The following is a 16,082-nucleotide window of genomic DNA, read 5'->3' on the forward strand; positions in this document are numbered from 1 at the left end:
TCCCCCCCCCCCCCCCCCCCCCCCCCACCCCGCGCCGGCCTACATGCACGGCCTGTGGTGAGGACCAGCGGTTATCTTACAGAGGAGTCCTGCACAAGAACGGTCTCTCTCGCTCTCAGACTGTCCTGGCCAGTTTGACCATGAAGTGCCTCGGCCAGACCCCCTCACGTGGATCTTACGTGGCGTGCGTGTGTCGCCGTCCGGTTCGGGCAGGATCTCCCAAGCGTTCTATCTGGCCCTGCTCGCCACCCCCCACCCCGAGACTCCCTCCTGCGGGCGTCTCTGTTCCCCATACATGGTCTGTTGGCCTGCCTCCAATCTGTTGATTGCTCAAATCTACGGTTGAGGTCCTTTAGTAAGTTTGTATTTCATTTATTATAAACTCCAGAATTTCTGTTTAGTCCTTTTAATAATTTCTCTCTTTCCTGATACTCTTTATTATTCTCACACTTGCCTTGACTTTGTTTCTTTGAGCATATTTGTAAGCTGATTCAAGGTCTCTGTCCACTTGGGCCCAACATCTGGGCTTCCCGAGGGACGGTTTCCACGGACCGCTCTCCCCCAATACAGCCCATCCTTTACCACTGCTTTTACACGTCTTACGGCTTTCTGTTGAAAACCGGACATCTAAAATAATAATAGCGTGACAACTCTGTAAACGAGATCCCTCTCCTTCGACTTTGTCTGGCTTAGCAACTTTCTTGGGCTAAGTTTCCGAAAGCTGCCTTGTCACGTGCTGCCTCCGAGGTCTCTGCTCAGCTGGCCGTGTAGCTCAGCTAAGCACTGGGGACAGATTTCCTCAGATGCGTAGGGACCAGGCCTTCTCCGTGCACAGCTCTGCAGATGCCCACCCCCTCCTGGTGCCCCAGGGATGCTGGGTTCTTCAAAACCCTCTGTGCACATCTCATTTCCTAGACTTCTCTTTCAACTGTCTCGCCAACCTGGTACACTGCCCCCAGCAGCCGCCATGGTGCGGAACTGCCACTGATGGGTTTTGATACGGTTTTCCCAGGAGCCAGACGGGCCAACTGGCTCCCTGACGATGCGGCTTTCAGGGGCAGCTCTAAACTCACTCTGTGCTCTCCCTGCTTGGCCGCAGTTCCCACTGCTATTGTAGCCCCCAGGCCGCTGCGTGACTTTTCCTCATTATATTTCCCTTTTTAAAGTGATCTCCACACCCAGTTTGGGGTTCGAACTCACGACCTGAGATCAGGAGTCACACACGCCGCCGACTGAGCCAGCCAGGCGCCCCTCATTACATTTTCTAGGAGCTACTAATCATGTATGAGACACAGAGATTTATGTTATGACTGGCCTCTTATTAAATACTTGCTGGTAAGTTTTCAGGTTATTTTCTTAGGTTTTACAGGCAGACAATCTTGTATTTGAAAATGACCTCTGGGGCGCTTAGGTGGCTCAGTCGATTTGGGTGTCTGACTTTGGCTCAGGTTATGATCTCACGGTTTGTGAGTTCGAGCCCCGCGTCCGGCTCTGTGCTGACTGCTCAGAGCCTGGAGCCTGCTTTGGATTCTGCCTCCCTCTCTCTCTGCCTCTCCCATACTTGTGCTCTTTCTCTCAAAAATAAAGTGTTAAAAAAAAAAGAAAGAAAGAAAAAAGACTTCCTCCATACAAAATGTAACCTCTCTTTTCTTTTCATATCACATTGCCCAGGGTTTCCAGAATAACACCAAAAAAGGTAGACCTCCTGGCTCCTTCCCTACGTTTGTGCTCAACTGTTGCTCAGATGATTATACTGTTGGCTTTTTGTTGCAGTATTTTTCCTTTCCACGTTTGTCAGTACCTTTCTCTTTAGACTTTACTAAAAACTGTCAATAGGTGTTTGTCTTTAAGTGGAAACTTAAGACAAATTAACGTTAAGGTTGTGCCAGACTTTAGCCTTAGTTTATTCAACATCGGATCGTTCACAGTGATAAGCAACTAGAAAAAGATTTAGGTGACACCCTTACGATCTGTGCCCTTGAGAGCTGACAGCGCAGCCAGGAAATGGTTTTCAATAAAGCAGAACCACGGGCGCCTGGGTGGCTCAGCGGGTTAAGCGTCAGTCTTTTGAGTTCGGCTCCGGTCGTGATCTCACCTTCGTGTCGGGCTCTTCGTTGACAACATGGAGCCTGCTTGGGGTTCTCTCTCTGCCCCTCTCCCATCCTTTCTACCTCTCAAAAATACGCTGTAAAAAAGATAAAGCAACGCACTGCAGTGATGCTAAGTCTATGACTGGAAGCAGCACAGTGCTGAGAGGCCTTGTAACGGGGGCAGGGGGTGTTGGTTCGGGACACCCGGGGAAATCCACTCCAAGCCAGGAAGTGAAGGGCAGTGGGAGTCAGCTAGGCCAGGGGCAGGGGAAAGGCAGGTTTGGGGTACTGATGGGAAGGAGGGTGGGAAGTCTGTGGAACCGAGAGGAAGCGTCAGGGGTGGGCGGCACCGTGGAAGGAAATACGGCTGGGAAGGCCTCAGGGCATGGTATGCTGGGGGGGGGGGGGCTTTATTCCAAGAGCAAGGGAGAGCGGTAGTGAGTTAGAGACGTGTTTTCAAAGACCGCCCGGCCTGCGGCATGGAGGGTGCAGGGGGAGGGGCCACAGCTCCAGCGCTGGGGGTGGCAGGCAGCACGGGCGGGGCCGTGGGCTCCTAGCAAAGCGGACGTCTTCTCGACTTGAACCGAAGGGCCTGGGGTCTGCACTGGGAGGGAGGCAGAGGGACGGCCGAGGTCGCCACCTCAAGCTCCCGGACAGACACCGGCAGCCGGACAGAAACACCGCGGGCCCCTCAGTGCAGAGGGCTAACAAGGAGGCGCCGGGTTAGCGGGTGTTGAGCCAGCAGCAGAGTCCGCGTTGCAGACATCAACGTGGACACCAAGTTGTCAAGGGCTGTCAAGCAGAATGCAGAGTAAACCTTAAAAGAGGGACTGGGACTAAAACTTGCGTCCGTCCGCATTTACGGTCTGGCTGGAGAACCGGAGGCCCAGGCGTGTGGCCGCGGGCGCCCCGCGGCGGGGGGGGGGGGGGCTCCTCCCGGGCTCCCCCTCCTGCCTCAGCCAGCCTCTCGTCCGCTCTTCTCAGGACTCCGCTTACAAAGCGCACAAAAAGACCGTCGTTTTCTACTCGCGATGGCCTTTCAGACGGGTGTTTCCAAGCCTCCGAGTCCAAGGCAGGCAGAGAAGAGCCAAGATGGGAACAAGAGGACGAGTATCAGCGACCTGATGTTCCTTTGAAAATGAAAGAACTCACAAATAGCATGTATAAAGAATCTACTTACTACTTTTCAAGTTATTTGACCACACGTTAGAAATTTCATTTCAAAAGACAAAGGAAAAACAAATCACAAGTGAGCTAACGTAAGAGTTTATTGAATAAATACATGCACCGTCATGTAAAATTAGTTGATCAAAAAGGACATTCTCTAATAACAATTAAAACAACCCCTCCGCCGTTTTCCATCTGCAGTGGCGGACAGCCCGAGTATAAACACGCATATACGCTGGTCTCCACTGAGCTTCGGTTCCTGAAGAAAAAAGGGCTGACCTCCTGACGAACACTATCTCGTAGCACAGAACAGAGTTGCCGTGAGTACAGCAACGATCTGGGACTTGGAAACACCGGCGTCACACTTCCATACGCTAAGGCACAGGAGAAGCAACCCACATGGACAAACAGAACTCAAATCTGTGTAAGTTAATTTTCCTCCCGTTGATTCGGCTCAATACAGAGAAGTTAACGTTCCCTTTTCCTAGACGAATCGGTCATTAAGGAGCAGGGATGCCGATCTGGGGACCCTGGAGTGCGGAGTCCGGCCGTGAGCGGAATTCTCAGTCCTTCCCACGGAATACCACAGCTTCCCACTGACCGCTCATTTGGCCGTGAAGGACAGAATCACACCTGGAAAGGTTTTTTTGTTTTACGTCCTCAGAATCGTCCCTTTCCTTCTAAAGAGAAGGAAGCCCGCTGCCAAGGTCCATCTCCAGGCTCCTCCGTCCCTGCGGCACAAGGCGGGTGTCACGCTGCCACTGGCTTTATACTCTTCCTTGTACTTATTTTGCCTAATTGCTTAGAGCGCTGCATAAGGTGAATACATACCGCAAGGTGAGCACAAGGCAAAACCCAGATGTTCAGGATGTTGGTAAAAATTACTGGTATTGTAAATCCCAGTGAGCGGTCGTTCCCTTTTTATAGATTATGCCAGAGGCCCTTCGACAGACTCAACTGAAAAAAAATCTTCAATAAATCTAATACCATGGACCGACGACTAGGTTTATTAAGTAATTACCTGCCTTTATCGCGCTGCTAAAACACCACCGCAGTTAAATGTTTTGTGGGCACCAATCTATTCATCCATTTCCTCCTGTACATTAACATGGGAAATGGTTTATAATGAGGCTTTGTAGTGAAGTTCCATCAAGTAGGAAGCAGGGAGATTACACTGGTCTTTATGATTACATGAACTGTGTTGTGAGGCTATAGGCTCCATTATACATAAACCTCCGGTTTAAAGTGTGAACTAAAAGAAGGGTAAGATCTGTTGGCAGGCAGAAGTACGCAAGGTAACAACCAGTATCCACCACAGGCACTTTGGTGTGTTTGGTCACACGGGCCGCCCACGAGTCCGTGGAGGGATTCATGGTAAGATCCCCAGTTTCAACCACAAAGCTCGATTTCCCCAATGTCCTCACACATGATTTCAGAATGTTCTGATAGCTAAGGACTCATTTGCACCATACAGCTTAACATACTGAAAACTCTTTCTGAGTCCGTGCGTGTTTCTCACAGGCGAGCACGGCTTAGACACTGCCACGGAGCCTCAACCCCCAAGAGGTCTGGGACTCGAGGATGTAAAACATGCTTTTAGTAATCTAGACAGGAAAACATATTCCAAAACAGAAACTGTATAACAATATCCCGATACTGAGGTCAGTCACGGCATAAAGTGAGGAAACCCCGGAAACGGTTAATTACAATCACCAGCCGCCGTGCTGGAACCCTGTGGCCCCAAGAGTGGCCTCTGTGTTGGGCAAAAGGAAGCCAAGGCCACCTCAGGGGTTCTGTCAACCTATGATGTCACACTGACAGGTGAATGAATGAGCTGTTGGTTTAAAACAACTTCCTCCTTACCCAGATCCACCCCACAAACTCTGTGGTGACCACGCGAGCCTGTCTCTGTCTTCACAGGCTGGGAAAACACTGAAAACTAACAAACCTTATGACCGACTATTTCACAATAGCCTAACTGCTAACACTGAAAATTTGGGCTGTATTTTAGGAAGTATAACTGTGTATCTGTGTACTATTTCATGAATACATTCTATCAAGCAATTAAGACATTTAATGGAAGAAACTTCAAGTTCGTGCACCATGATGACATGACATCCTCTTAGTATTATGTATTACTCAGTTACACATTTTTCCTTAGAAGCACTTCATCTGACTTCTCAAAAATACATATTTATATTTATAAAAGTGGTGATATTTTGAATATTTTCTTCATTCGTGATGGGCAGAACTATACTTATTTAATATTTAATCTTTCAGCTTTTCTTTTTAAAAAGAAAAATACCACAAAATTGGTCACTGAGAACTTTTCCTGCAAAGACAAAATGGTTATGTGTCATAAGAATTTAATAAGTCTTAGAAAAAAAATATATTTCCTTAATCCATGTTCTTCAGAGTTCAAACCAGCAGGTAGAGATTATAAAAAATAGTCTATTTACATGGCAGAGTGTACCTCAGCGATGTACAAAACAAGGCAACAGTAAAGCATATACATAGATCTGCTTCCTCGTCGATACAACGGACATACAGCCTTACGCGACACGGTAACTAACTACTACCCTATTATACGCTAGAATAACCGGCAAATACTACAGGAAATTAAACATATAAAATTTAATGATAATATTGGCCAAATATGCCTAAAACGTCAACATGTTTTATAAAACTATTAAGATATGTATAACTAAATACATTGAAATTATAAAAACAATATTGGTACGTCTGTGGGAGGGTGCGCTGCGAGCGCACGAAGGTGGTTGGCACACCGGCGGGGGGGGGGCTCCTCGTGCCCGGCAGGGACTACGTCACCACGTGTGGTCTCGTGCCATCTTCTGTGAGGTCGTACCTAGGGGTGCATGGGGACATGACAAGAGACATGTGGTCAACCGGGGAAAGTGTTGTGGAATAGACACACGGGGCTCGTCCGTGCTGGGACACTCACCACTGGGTCCAGCCCTTGGCCAGTTCTTCGGACGCCAGACCGACCAACACCTGTGGGTTAAACGACACCTGTAACAGCGGGTGGAGCCCCGATCTCTCTGACCTCCTGCTGCCTCAGTATGGAACCCACTGTGTTATTCTGAGTCTCTCCCTGTCAATGTTTTTGACCCTGATGACCCCCCACGAATGATATGGCGATCACATCCAAGAGCTCTGCCCTGTATCCAGGACTCTCAAAGTTCGGTTATGAAGAAGGATCAGTGCTGATAATTTACAGGGATATCGGCTCACACTCCATTAGTGCCAGCACAGTGGATCCGGATTATCTGCAAGCGGTACATAATTCAAAACTCCTCTTCCCTAACTCAGCCTCTGTGTACATTTAATGTTAAAGAATATATAATCTTATGCAAGAGTTACGTGTGAATTCTGACAAAGACCAGAATAAATTCAGAGAAATAAAGGCACTAATTTGTTAGAAAAAGAATAGTTGGTTAGTGGAGGAGGCGGAACTGCAAGAGAATATTTTCCTTCATGTTTTCTTTCAATGTGACTCAACATTTCTTTAATTAAAAAATTAATCTTTTCTTCAACTCTACGTTCACAGCATTTGTGTGAGTAACATGCCCAATAATCTGATTATGTAAAAACAATGAAAATAAAGTAATTTTCAAAATGTACTCATATTTTAGATGTCATGGTCTTTCATGGTCCACTATTTTATAAATAAGCATTAATCAGAGAGGAAGTCCCCCCCTTTCCATTGATTTAAGTATGGTCTAAAACAATGCCCTTTGGGTACGTGCTTAATGTTTATAAGATATAGGAACCGATCACGGTTATTTTTTAAACTTACTTTGCCAAGAAGCCCTTTGTCTTTGGACAGGAAGCCACCACTGTTCTTTACTGCTACATCCAGCGTCCTCCTCTGTACTTCTGGTAATGAAACGCTGAAATCAAAGCTGACACGGGAAAAAGAGGACCTCCCTTAAATTTCTCCATAATGTTGTTGTATTCTCATTATAACCAAAAAACAACCTTTCTGCTTACAAGACAGTTCTAAATGTTATGCTGTTTTTTATTATAAAATTGAGTTCTGTTCAATGTTTGGATCTGGCATTTCATGAAGACTCAAAAACAATTTTTGTTTCCCTTATTTTGCAAACATAACCAAAGACTCTGGCCTCCTAAGTATGTGAAAGGCCGTATGTAAGTGATGAATTACCGAATTCTACCCCTGAAACCAACACTGCATTAATATTACTAATTACTAACATATTAGTAACATGTCAACTAAAATTTAACTAAAAATTAAAAAAAAAATCAAATAAAACAACACTAAGTATGCGAAAGACCCTACTGCCTGTGGCTCCCTCATGTATGGGGACGGGTGTTCTTTGAATGTCTGCCCTGAGTCTTCCTAGTAGTTACAATGGGGGACTGTGGATGTAGGTAGGACCCACTGGTTTTCTCATCCAGGCCAAAAGACTAAACAGCAGTGATTACAAAGCCGGGGTGAGTGAAATAAAGAATAGTAGTATGTGATACAGCTTCATGGAAGGGAAAAGATACGCAGTGCACTTTTTAATGGCCGAAGTCAGATGCTACAAACAAAAATGCCTCCAGGGAACCAAGTCCTCAAAGCTGGCTGGAGTTCAGCCACTGTGAGTCAGGGTCTCTGGCAAACCAGAGGGCAGAGGGCCTAAGGCCCGGGAGGGATGTGGCTGGAATGTGACCAGCCTTCAGGGAGCTTCAGCAGCTAGAATCCCAGACTTGCAGGGGGCGCGGAGGGGCATTTCCGAATCCTTAACTTTGGCTGCGGCTAAGTGAGAACACTGTCAAAATGTGCTCACACCAGGGACTGGTGCACACCTCCTGTCAGTTTCTGTGATTTAAAAAGAGTTGCTGGCGTGAACATATGAGAAACAACCAGTCCATTTAAAGATAAATGTAAACAAAAGTGACACCATTTGACTATATGATTTCCCAAAATGCTGTTGGTTTTTTTTAGCTGTAGACACTGTAACGTAAGGTAACGAGTTTGCAGACTGAAGCTCTTAAGGGTGGCGCAAGGCCCCCGGAGGTCCTCGAGGTGCTCTCTGGAGATCAGCACCGATGGCAGAAGCAGATATGACCTCTACTAAGACAGACCATTAAAGGGATCTGCGAAAATGTCAGACAATAATGCCATTCTTTTCACTTTTTTATTGTTTTGGAAACTAGTTGTTTTTCAGAAGAATGTTGTATTTTAAGATGTCATAGACTTATTGTTATTTAAAATAAACTTAAAATATACTTATTGTTGAATTCTTAGTTTTTATTTATAAGTCAGAAAAATCAATAGATACAACCGCCCAGGATGGAAGTTCCGCGAGGTCCACAATCACCAGTTTCCCTTCCACAGTGTGTACAGCCTGAACTTACTATGTGTAGCCACTTCTAGACCAAGTTCAAAATGTTCATTTATTTATGTTAACAAGTCCGTGTGTGCTAATCTGGAGTTTTTTCACTGATACTTCCCAACAGTGTGTTGGTTTAAATGCATTAGTCATTCAAAGGTATTTGATCAAGCCTTTTTTAATTTCTGAATTCGACAGCCTACCCATCTTGAGTGAGCACCATACCTCTGGTCAAACACGGGGTTCAGTGTTTTCTTTGACACGTGTGTTTTTCTCCTTCCTGACCTCCTCTTGTCTGGTAACAAATACATGCGGACATAGGGGTCAGAGCCATCTTCAGAGAAGGCAATGAGATTTCTTACGACACAAACCAGAGAACACTCGATATTAGAATCTAGGAAAATGACCGTTAGCATCACGTTCAAGCTTCCTACTTCGATTTATATTTATCTATACCACTGAGAAGCAGAAAGGAACAAAGTGAGTTTCTGTCCTCACCCTGTGCTAGCTTGTTGGCGGACGCAACTTTCACCTCCGTTTCTTGAGCCCAGAGTTTGGGGGACATCCTGATACTTGCTCTGCTTTGAAAACGGAAGCTGTTGTTTCTAATGTCCAGCTTCTCCCAGTGGGAGGGGATGTGGTTGGCCTCACACCAAGGGAAACCCCATCCTCAGTGCTGCCAGGCTGCTCCCCCAACTCTGTGCCCTTCGTTCACCTAAACCTTTCACCTCCTTTGTGCAACCCATGCTGCTCTTCTCCTCGGACACCTGGTCTGAGCCAAACAGAGTCTGGGAGTTAATTATATGCAACCACTTCAAATTATTCACTTACCGATCAACCTGAAAATCTAGTTAGGGGACTATTTGCTGAGAGTCCTCTACAACAGTAATTATCTCACAGCAAGAATGTATAAGGTGCTCAATAAATAGGTTCAGAACTGAAGTCTACATTTATATAATTTCCTATGTTTCTAACAGCCTTTTATTATTTTTTTTAAGTTTATTTATTTACTTTGGGAGACAGAGAGAGAGAAAGAGAGAGAGAGAGATAGAACCCACGTGCATGAGCAGGGGAGGGGCAGAGAGAGAGGGAGACACAGAATCCAAAGCAGGCTCCAGGCTCTGAGCTGTCAGCACAGAGCCCAACGTGAGGCTTGAACTCACAAACTGTGAGATCATGACCTGAGCTGAAATCAAGAGTCAAATGCTCAACCCAAGAGTCAAATGCTGAGCACCCCAGGCGCCCCTCTAACAGCCTTTAATAAGATCCAAATACTTATGCCGTACATTTATATCCTAACTACTACTGAGAGAAGTCACACAGAAGGGAAATAATTAGTTGGCTCCATAGCATCATCACTAATCAAAGACAAATTAAAGCAACGCTGCCAGCTCATGTTACACTTACTAAATCAGTACGCTGCACAATAAACTTCCTGATGGGGGCAGGAGAAGATACACCTGTACCCTGGGTACCAATGCCAGCTGGCATGTTCCAGAAATAGTCTTGAAAGACTATTGGCAATACCTGTCATGATCTCATCAACCTTTTGAGATCCTCCGAATTACTGACAAAAACTTACTCCTGGAAATTTAATCTCAAAGAGACACTTCGAGAAAAATATGTTCATTACCATGTTACATGTAACTTGGACAATCTAAACATCCAGCCATATGGAATGCTGTATAAACTGCAGTAGAGCAGTTCAAGATGTAGTACAGGGGCACCGGGTGGCTGAGTGGGCTAAGCATCCGACTCTTGATTTCAGCTCGGGTCATGATCTCACAGTTCGTGGGTTCCAGGCCCACCTCAGGCTCTGTGCCGACAGCGTGAAGCCTGCTTGGGACTCCGTCTCCCTCTCTCTCTGCCCTTCCCCTGCTCTCTCTCTCTCTCTCTCTCTCTCTCAAAACAAATAAAAATAAACTTAAAAAAAGGAGTGGATTACAAAGCAACCAAAATGTTTATGAACAGAAACAATGTCAAGAACAAAAAAAGAATGCAGCACTGAATACTAAGTCTGTAGCATAACATCATTACTTTGTCCTTCAAAAATGAAATGGGTTCATCTGTTTAGTGATGTCAGAGCTAACACTGGCCTCTCATCTAAAGCCCACCTGGGGGTTCCCGGGGGCCCAGCTCACCTGCAGGAGTGCACGACCACCACAAGCTTGTTTCTCTGCGAGCTGTGTCGGATGGTCAGCTGGATCTGCCCCAGGGGCGACTGCCCCAGTGTCGTCCCACTGGGGAAACAAAGCGAGAGGTTATAGCTCTCCTCAGAACTGAACGGGAGTGAGTCAACTGGCACAAAAACAATCAAATTACCCACGCACTTGAGCATAATCTGGACTTCTATTAATCAACCAGTCAAACTCATATCTCAAATAAGGTTTCAACATAACTTAATTATCCAGAACTGACAGCTTTCCCAGTGAGGGCCCATGGTAAAAAGGACACTCAGGAGATGTCCTCATTACAAACATCGATTCTGTGGTCTCTGCAAAGCAACGTCTAGCCTGTAAGGACCCAACTCTACGTGTGCTCCCTCAAAGCCCCACGTGCACTGCTTGCTCTGATTTTCCCGGCAGCCTCTCTCAGGAAGCTTCTCTCTCAGGGTTGAAGCGCAGACTCCCGAGCCCGCCAACGGTTGCCCTGGTGCAACGTCCCTCAAGATCATCCCGGCTACTCCCCAAATTTAGCTCCTGAGAGAAGTGCTTTCTTATTTAAAGTTCTATCTCCTCCTAGAGCAAGAGAGGAAGGGACTGATTGCTTTCTTCTGAACGCTGAACCTGAGAAAGTACGCAGGAGAGAGCATGCTGAGTGTGGGTCACACGCGTGTGACTTCCTCAACCCCCAGGAGTGCGTTTCATCTCTGCCTCCGCTTCCTATGCCTCGACACACCTCTCGGAACAACAAACAGCAAGAACAGCTTCAAAGGGCCACTTCGTTCCTTCCACTGACGGGAAGAGGTTAACGCCTGAAGCTTATGATAACTGCAAGCTGCCTTCCTCCTTCTCTGAAGAGCCCAGGAGCACAAGTATGAATCCAAAGACTAGACAACACACGACCGGTGGTAGTAAGGGGGTGCTGAGCAAACAGGACTTGTTCTTCCAACACAGACACAACCACGGCACGAAGAGCGAGCATCAGCTCTAGGTGCCGCCTCCTGGTCTGAGGACGGGCACACAGGGGCTCAGACCCTCTTCTATTCACCCCGAACCCCACTGCTTCTTGGTCCCTAGTCAGGTCCTAGAAATGGCAGGTTTATTTTAAAAGGCAAACACTCAGTGAGCAAAAGGGCAGGGACACCTCAGGCTCTTTTGGCTAACTCAAGACGACGTTAGCACGAGACGTGTGCTCTGACTGGACAAGGACAAAGGAGGGGTCTGGTTACTTCTCTAGCTGCCGCAGCCTCTGCCGAAGCTCCTGGGTGGCGATGGGCAGGGATATGTCTGAGGCTATGCTTGGAGTGGGCTCCTTAACGGAGATGTGGCTGGGGGAGCAGGTGGCACTGGTCTGGAGGCTGGAGGAGCTCCTGCCCAGGTCGCGTGGGCCTTGGGGGCTGGCCTCCACAGGCTGGGCCCCCTCTTCCACGCCAGGCTTATCGCTGCCCCCGACGACTGGTGTGCACGGGGCCGTGCTGCCGTCACCGGAGCCCGGCGATGCGGACGCGTGAGATCTGACAGATATTTCTCTCCCTTCTTTGGAGACAGAGGGTCGCTTTACTTGAGCTGAGTGTTGGTGGTCTGGGGACCTTTCTGGCTTTTCAAGGTGGAGTATCTGCAAGTGGAAACAAACACAAAATTAAAATCAGTGACACTAGAATGGCCTGGTATATGAATGGCTTTAGATGTATTCACTCGCCAATGTCTACTGAAAACTTGGCAAAAACATCATAAACAGTCTAGTCTATATGTCCAGCTACTCTGTTATTAGAGTGATGCCACATTATGGTAAGTAGAAAAAGGAGGGGCACCTGGGTGGCTCAGTAGGTTGAGCACCCAACTTCAGCTCAGGTCTTGACCTCACAGTTCATGGGTTCGAGCCCCGCATCTGGCTCTGTGCTGAGAGCTCGGACCCTGGAGCCTGCTTCAGATTCTGTGTCTCCCTCTCCCTCTCTGCCCCTCCCTACTTGTGCTCTTTCTCGCTCTCAAAAACAAATAAAAATGTAAAAAATTTAAAAAATGACTTAGTTCTCATTTAAAAAAAAAAAGAAGACAAAGGAAAGTTTCATCAAAATCATCGCTTCCATGACGTAAACATAATTTCCCTTGGGCCTCTTCCGTTTGCGTGCATTCTTGCACAGCTGTGGGGGTGATGTCATTGTTGGGCGAGCCTGAGCCGCGCGCCCCCAAGAAAGGATGAGAGGTGAGGGCCCCCTCCCCAGTGGGCTACTGCACACACCCAGCATGAATGCCGGAACGGCCTTCATGTCCTTCAGCTTGTGTGAGCACGTGAACCCTTCACTTCGCTGGCTTTTCACAGTCAGTGGTAAGGTGTGCAACATTCCACTGAACAAGAGCCCACACCCCAAAACCCTGCACTCCCGGGTCGCTGCAACAGTGTCAAGTTTCCCTCCTTGTAAAAAATAAAGCTGCAGCAAACATCTTTATGTTCATGGCCTCTTTGCATTCTGTCTTCTTACTGAAGGCCAGATCTCCAGAGAACGGGTTCCTGGCCCAAGGGGCTCCGTGACCCGTGGTCTGCAGACACTGCAGTCCTTTCTGCAGAAACTGCCTATCTCCAGACTTGGAACCAAGTGCAAAGAGATCATGAACACTGAACCCTCCACAGACCGAGGTTGCTTGGATTTTTTAAAAAGTGGGTTCTTCATTTTAATTTGCATTTTATTTTATTTTAAAACAATGTTTATTTATTGAGAAAGCACCCGTGCACATGAGTGCGGGAGAGGCAGAGAGAGACGGAGAGAGAGGGTCCAGAGAAGGCTCCGTGCTGACAGCAGCGAGCCCGGCGTGGGGCTAGAACCCACGAACCGTGAGGTCATGACCTGAGCTGAAACCAAGAGTCGACTGAGCCACCCAGGCGCCCCTTAATTTGCATTTTAAAAATTAGTGAGTTTTAGCATTTTCCAATCCATTTGCCAGTTTTATTTTGAACATTTCCTCAGGCACTCACAAGAGTCATTGTCTATTTTGTACAAAAAGTCTGTTTGTAATTTCTACCATCTTGAAGAACTGTATTAAATTTTCTCTCCTGAATGACCTTTGAGAATTTAGCCTGGCCTGCTCAAGCAATCTGGAAATACCAGCTGGGGCAGATGTCTAAGTCCAAGCCTCAATTATCTCTCCCCTGAGCGCCTACAGTTGTCAGCAGTGGTTTCCTCGATCCCAGACAAGTGCCTTCCTGGCCCCAGGCTCGCAGCTATACCGCGGTCATCCTCCACGAGGGCCCATGCCCTTCACTACACTCTGGAGCAGCACCCAGGAGGCAGCCAGCCCCCCCCCCCCCCCCATCCACTCCTGTAATCGATGCATGAGACTCCAGTACCCTGAGGGCGATCTTCATCTTCAGAGTGCTGTTTGGACCTGAATTACTGAGTTGAAATCGCTGGTTCATGGTCATGTCATTGCTGGTAAGCAGCTGACTGAGAGGGATCTTCAGGTGCCCCAGAGAACACTGATGCTGTTCATCTTTGACCTGCAGAACACACAGAACACATTTAGCTCTGAAGGGTCAAGACAGAAAATATAGAGGGGAGCCCGGGGGGCTCAGTCGGTTGTGCGCCGACTTGGGCTCAGGTCATGATCTCCCGGTCTGTGGGTTCGAGTCCCATGTCGGGCTCTGTGCTGACAGCTCAGAGCCTGGAGCCTGCTTCCAATTCTGGGTCTCCCTCCCTCCCTCTCTCGCTCTCTCTCTCTCTGCCCCTCCCCACCAGGCTTCCATCTCTACCTCAAAAATAAACATTAAAAGAAAAAAATACAAAAAAATGGAGAAATGTCCAAAATCAAGTCTTTTTTTTTTTTTTTTTAAACTAGGCTCCATGCCCAGAGCGGAGCCTAACACGGGGCTTGAACTCACAACCCTGAGATCAAGACCTGAACTGAGATCAAGAGTTGGTTGCTTAACTGAGTGAGCCACCCAGGCTCCTCCAAAACCCAGTCTTTAAAAAATATCTCAGCCATCTCTTTCTAAGTAGTGTTCTCATAAATGACGGACACAGTAGAAAACCTCTTAGAGACACAGAATGCTACAGTAAGTAAGTGAGGTTCCAACGAATCTCTCATTTCCTCATTGCACAGCTACAATGAGCACCAAAAAAGCACTGTGGGGTCACTTGGGGGGCCCAGCCAGTTAAGCATCTGACTTCTTTTAAAAATTTTTTTAATGTTTATTAATGTTTATTATAGGACATTAAAAAGACATTAAAGGGATATTCTAAATAATGTTGTGCCAAGAAACTCAACAATTTAGATGAAATAGATGAATTTCTTAAAAAACATAAACATCAGGGGTGCCTGGGGGCCTCAATCGGTTAAGCATCTGACTTCAGCTCAGGTCATGATATCACAGTTCAGGGGTTCAAGCCCCACGTCGGGCTCTGCTGACAGCTCAGAGCCTGGAGCCTGCTTCAGATTCTGTGTCTCCCTCTCTCTCTCTGCTCCTCCCCTGCTCTCACTCTGTCTCTCTCTCAAAAAATAAACATAATTTTTTTTTTTAAAGCATAAACATCAAAAATCATGAAGAAAAAAAGAGATACCCTAGATAAATCCATATCTACGAATGGAATATAATTTGTATTTAAATGCCTTCTCATGAAGAAAAGTACAGGCCTAGATGGCTTCACTGGTGAATTCTTGAAGCACGTGAGGAGAAAGCCCAATTCTACACAACTCTTCTAGAAAAATGCAAAGAAGGGAACATTCCCCAACTCATTCTAGGAGGACAGCATTACCCTGAGAAAAAAACAAACTTACAGATTAGGATCCTTCATGACTAAGATACAAAAACTCAACAAAATGTTAGCAAGTTACATTGAATACATAAAAAGGATACTACATCATGACCAAGTGGAACTTACCCCCAAACAAAGGTCTGTAAGGTTTAACATTCGACAATCAACAATATAGTCCACCATGTTTACAAACATGAACATCATCTCAATAGTTATAGAAATAGTTATTGAAAATAGTTATAGAAATAGTTACAGAAAAGCCTTTGAGAAAATTCAACATCCATTCATGACAAAAACACGCAGCAAACTAGCAGCTGGAGTAGAAGGAAGCTTCCTAGACAACAGACCTAATGGTGAAACCTCAAGGCTTTCCCCTTGAGGTCGGAAGGGAGGGGAAGGGGTCTACTCGCTCCAGAGGCTGGAGGGCCCAGCAGGGCAAGAGGAGGCAGGAAAAGGAAGTGAAAGGCACCCAGATCGGACACACAGAAGTAGAAGTGACATAATTAGCAGACAACGTGACTACCAGGTAGAAGACAATCCTAGAGTATTCACAAA

At 46.7% G+C, this 16,082-nt stretch overlaps 1 protein-coding gene across 6 annotated transcripts in view; it reads right to left on the reverse strand.

Moving 5' to 3' along the window:
- Positions 1-3,340: 3,340 nt before the first annotated feature.
- The window catches only part of ESYT2 (extended synaptotagmin 2), an 81,192-nt gene continuing 68,450 nt past the window's right edge, over positions 3,341-16,082 (reverse strand). For all 6 annotated transcript variants that reach the window (XM_049642213.1, XM_049642211.1, XM_049642212.1 and 3 more), the window contains 7 exons: positions 14,123-14,272; positions 12,009-12,394; positions 10,759-10,857; positions 8,843-8,974; positions 7,075-7,180; positions 6,220-6,269; positions 3,341-6,123 (listed from right to left, as the gene is read on the reverse strand). In XM_049642213.1, the coding sequence (XP_049498170.1) occupies positions 6,078-6,123; positions 6,220-6,269; positions 7,075-7,180; positions 8,843-8,974; positions 10,759-10,857; positions 12,009-12,394; positions 14,123-14,272 (969 nt within the window). In that variant the 3' untranslated portion in view covers positions 3,341-6,077. The remainder of the gene's footprint in view (positions 6,124-6,219; positions 6,270-7,074; positions 7,181-8,842; positions 8,975-10,758; positions 10,858-12,008; positions 12,395-14,122; positions 14,273-16,082) is intronic.

Source organism: Panthera uncia, chromosome A2, assembly GCF_023721935.1.
Source record: "Panthera uncia isolate 11264 chromosome A2, Puncia_PCG_1.0, whole genome shotgun sequence".
Classification (NCBI taxonomy): domain Eukaryota; kingdom Metazoa; phylum Chordata; class Mammalia; order Carnivora; family Felidae; genus Panthera; species Panthera uncia.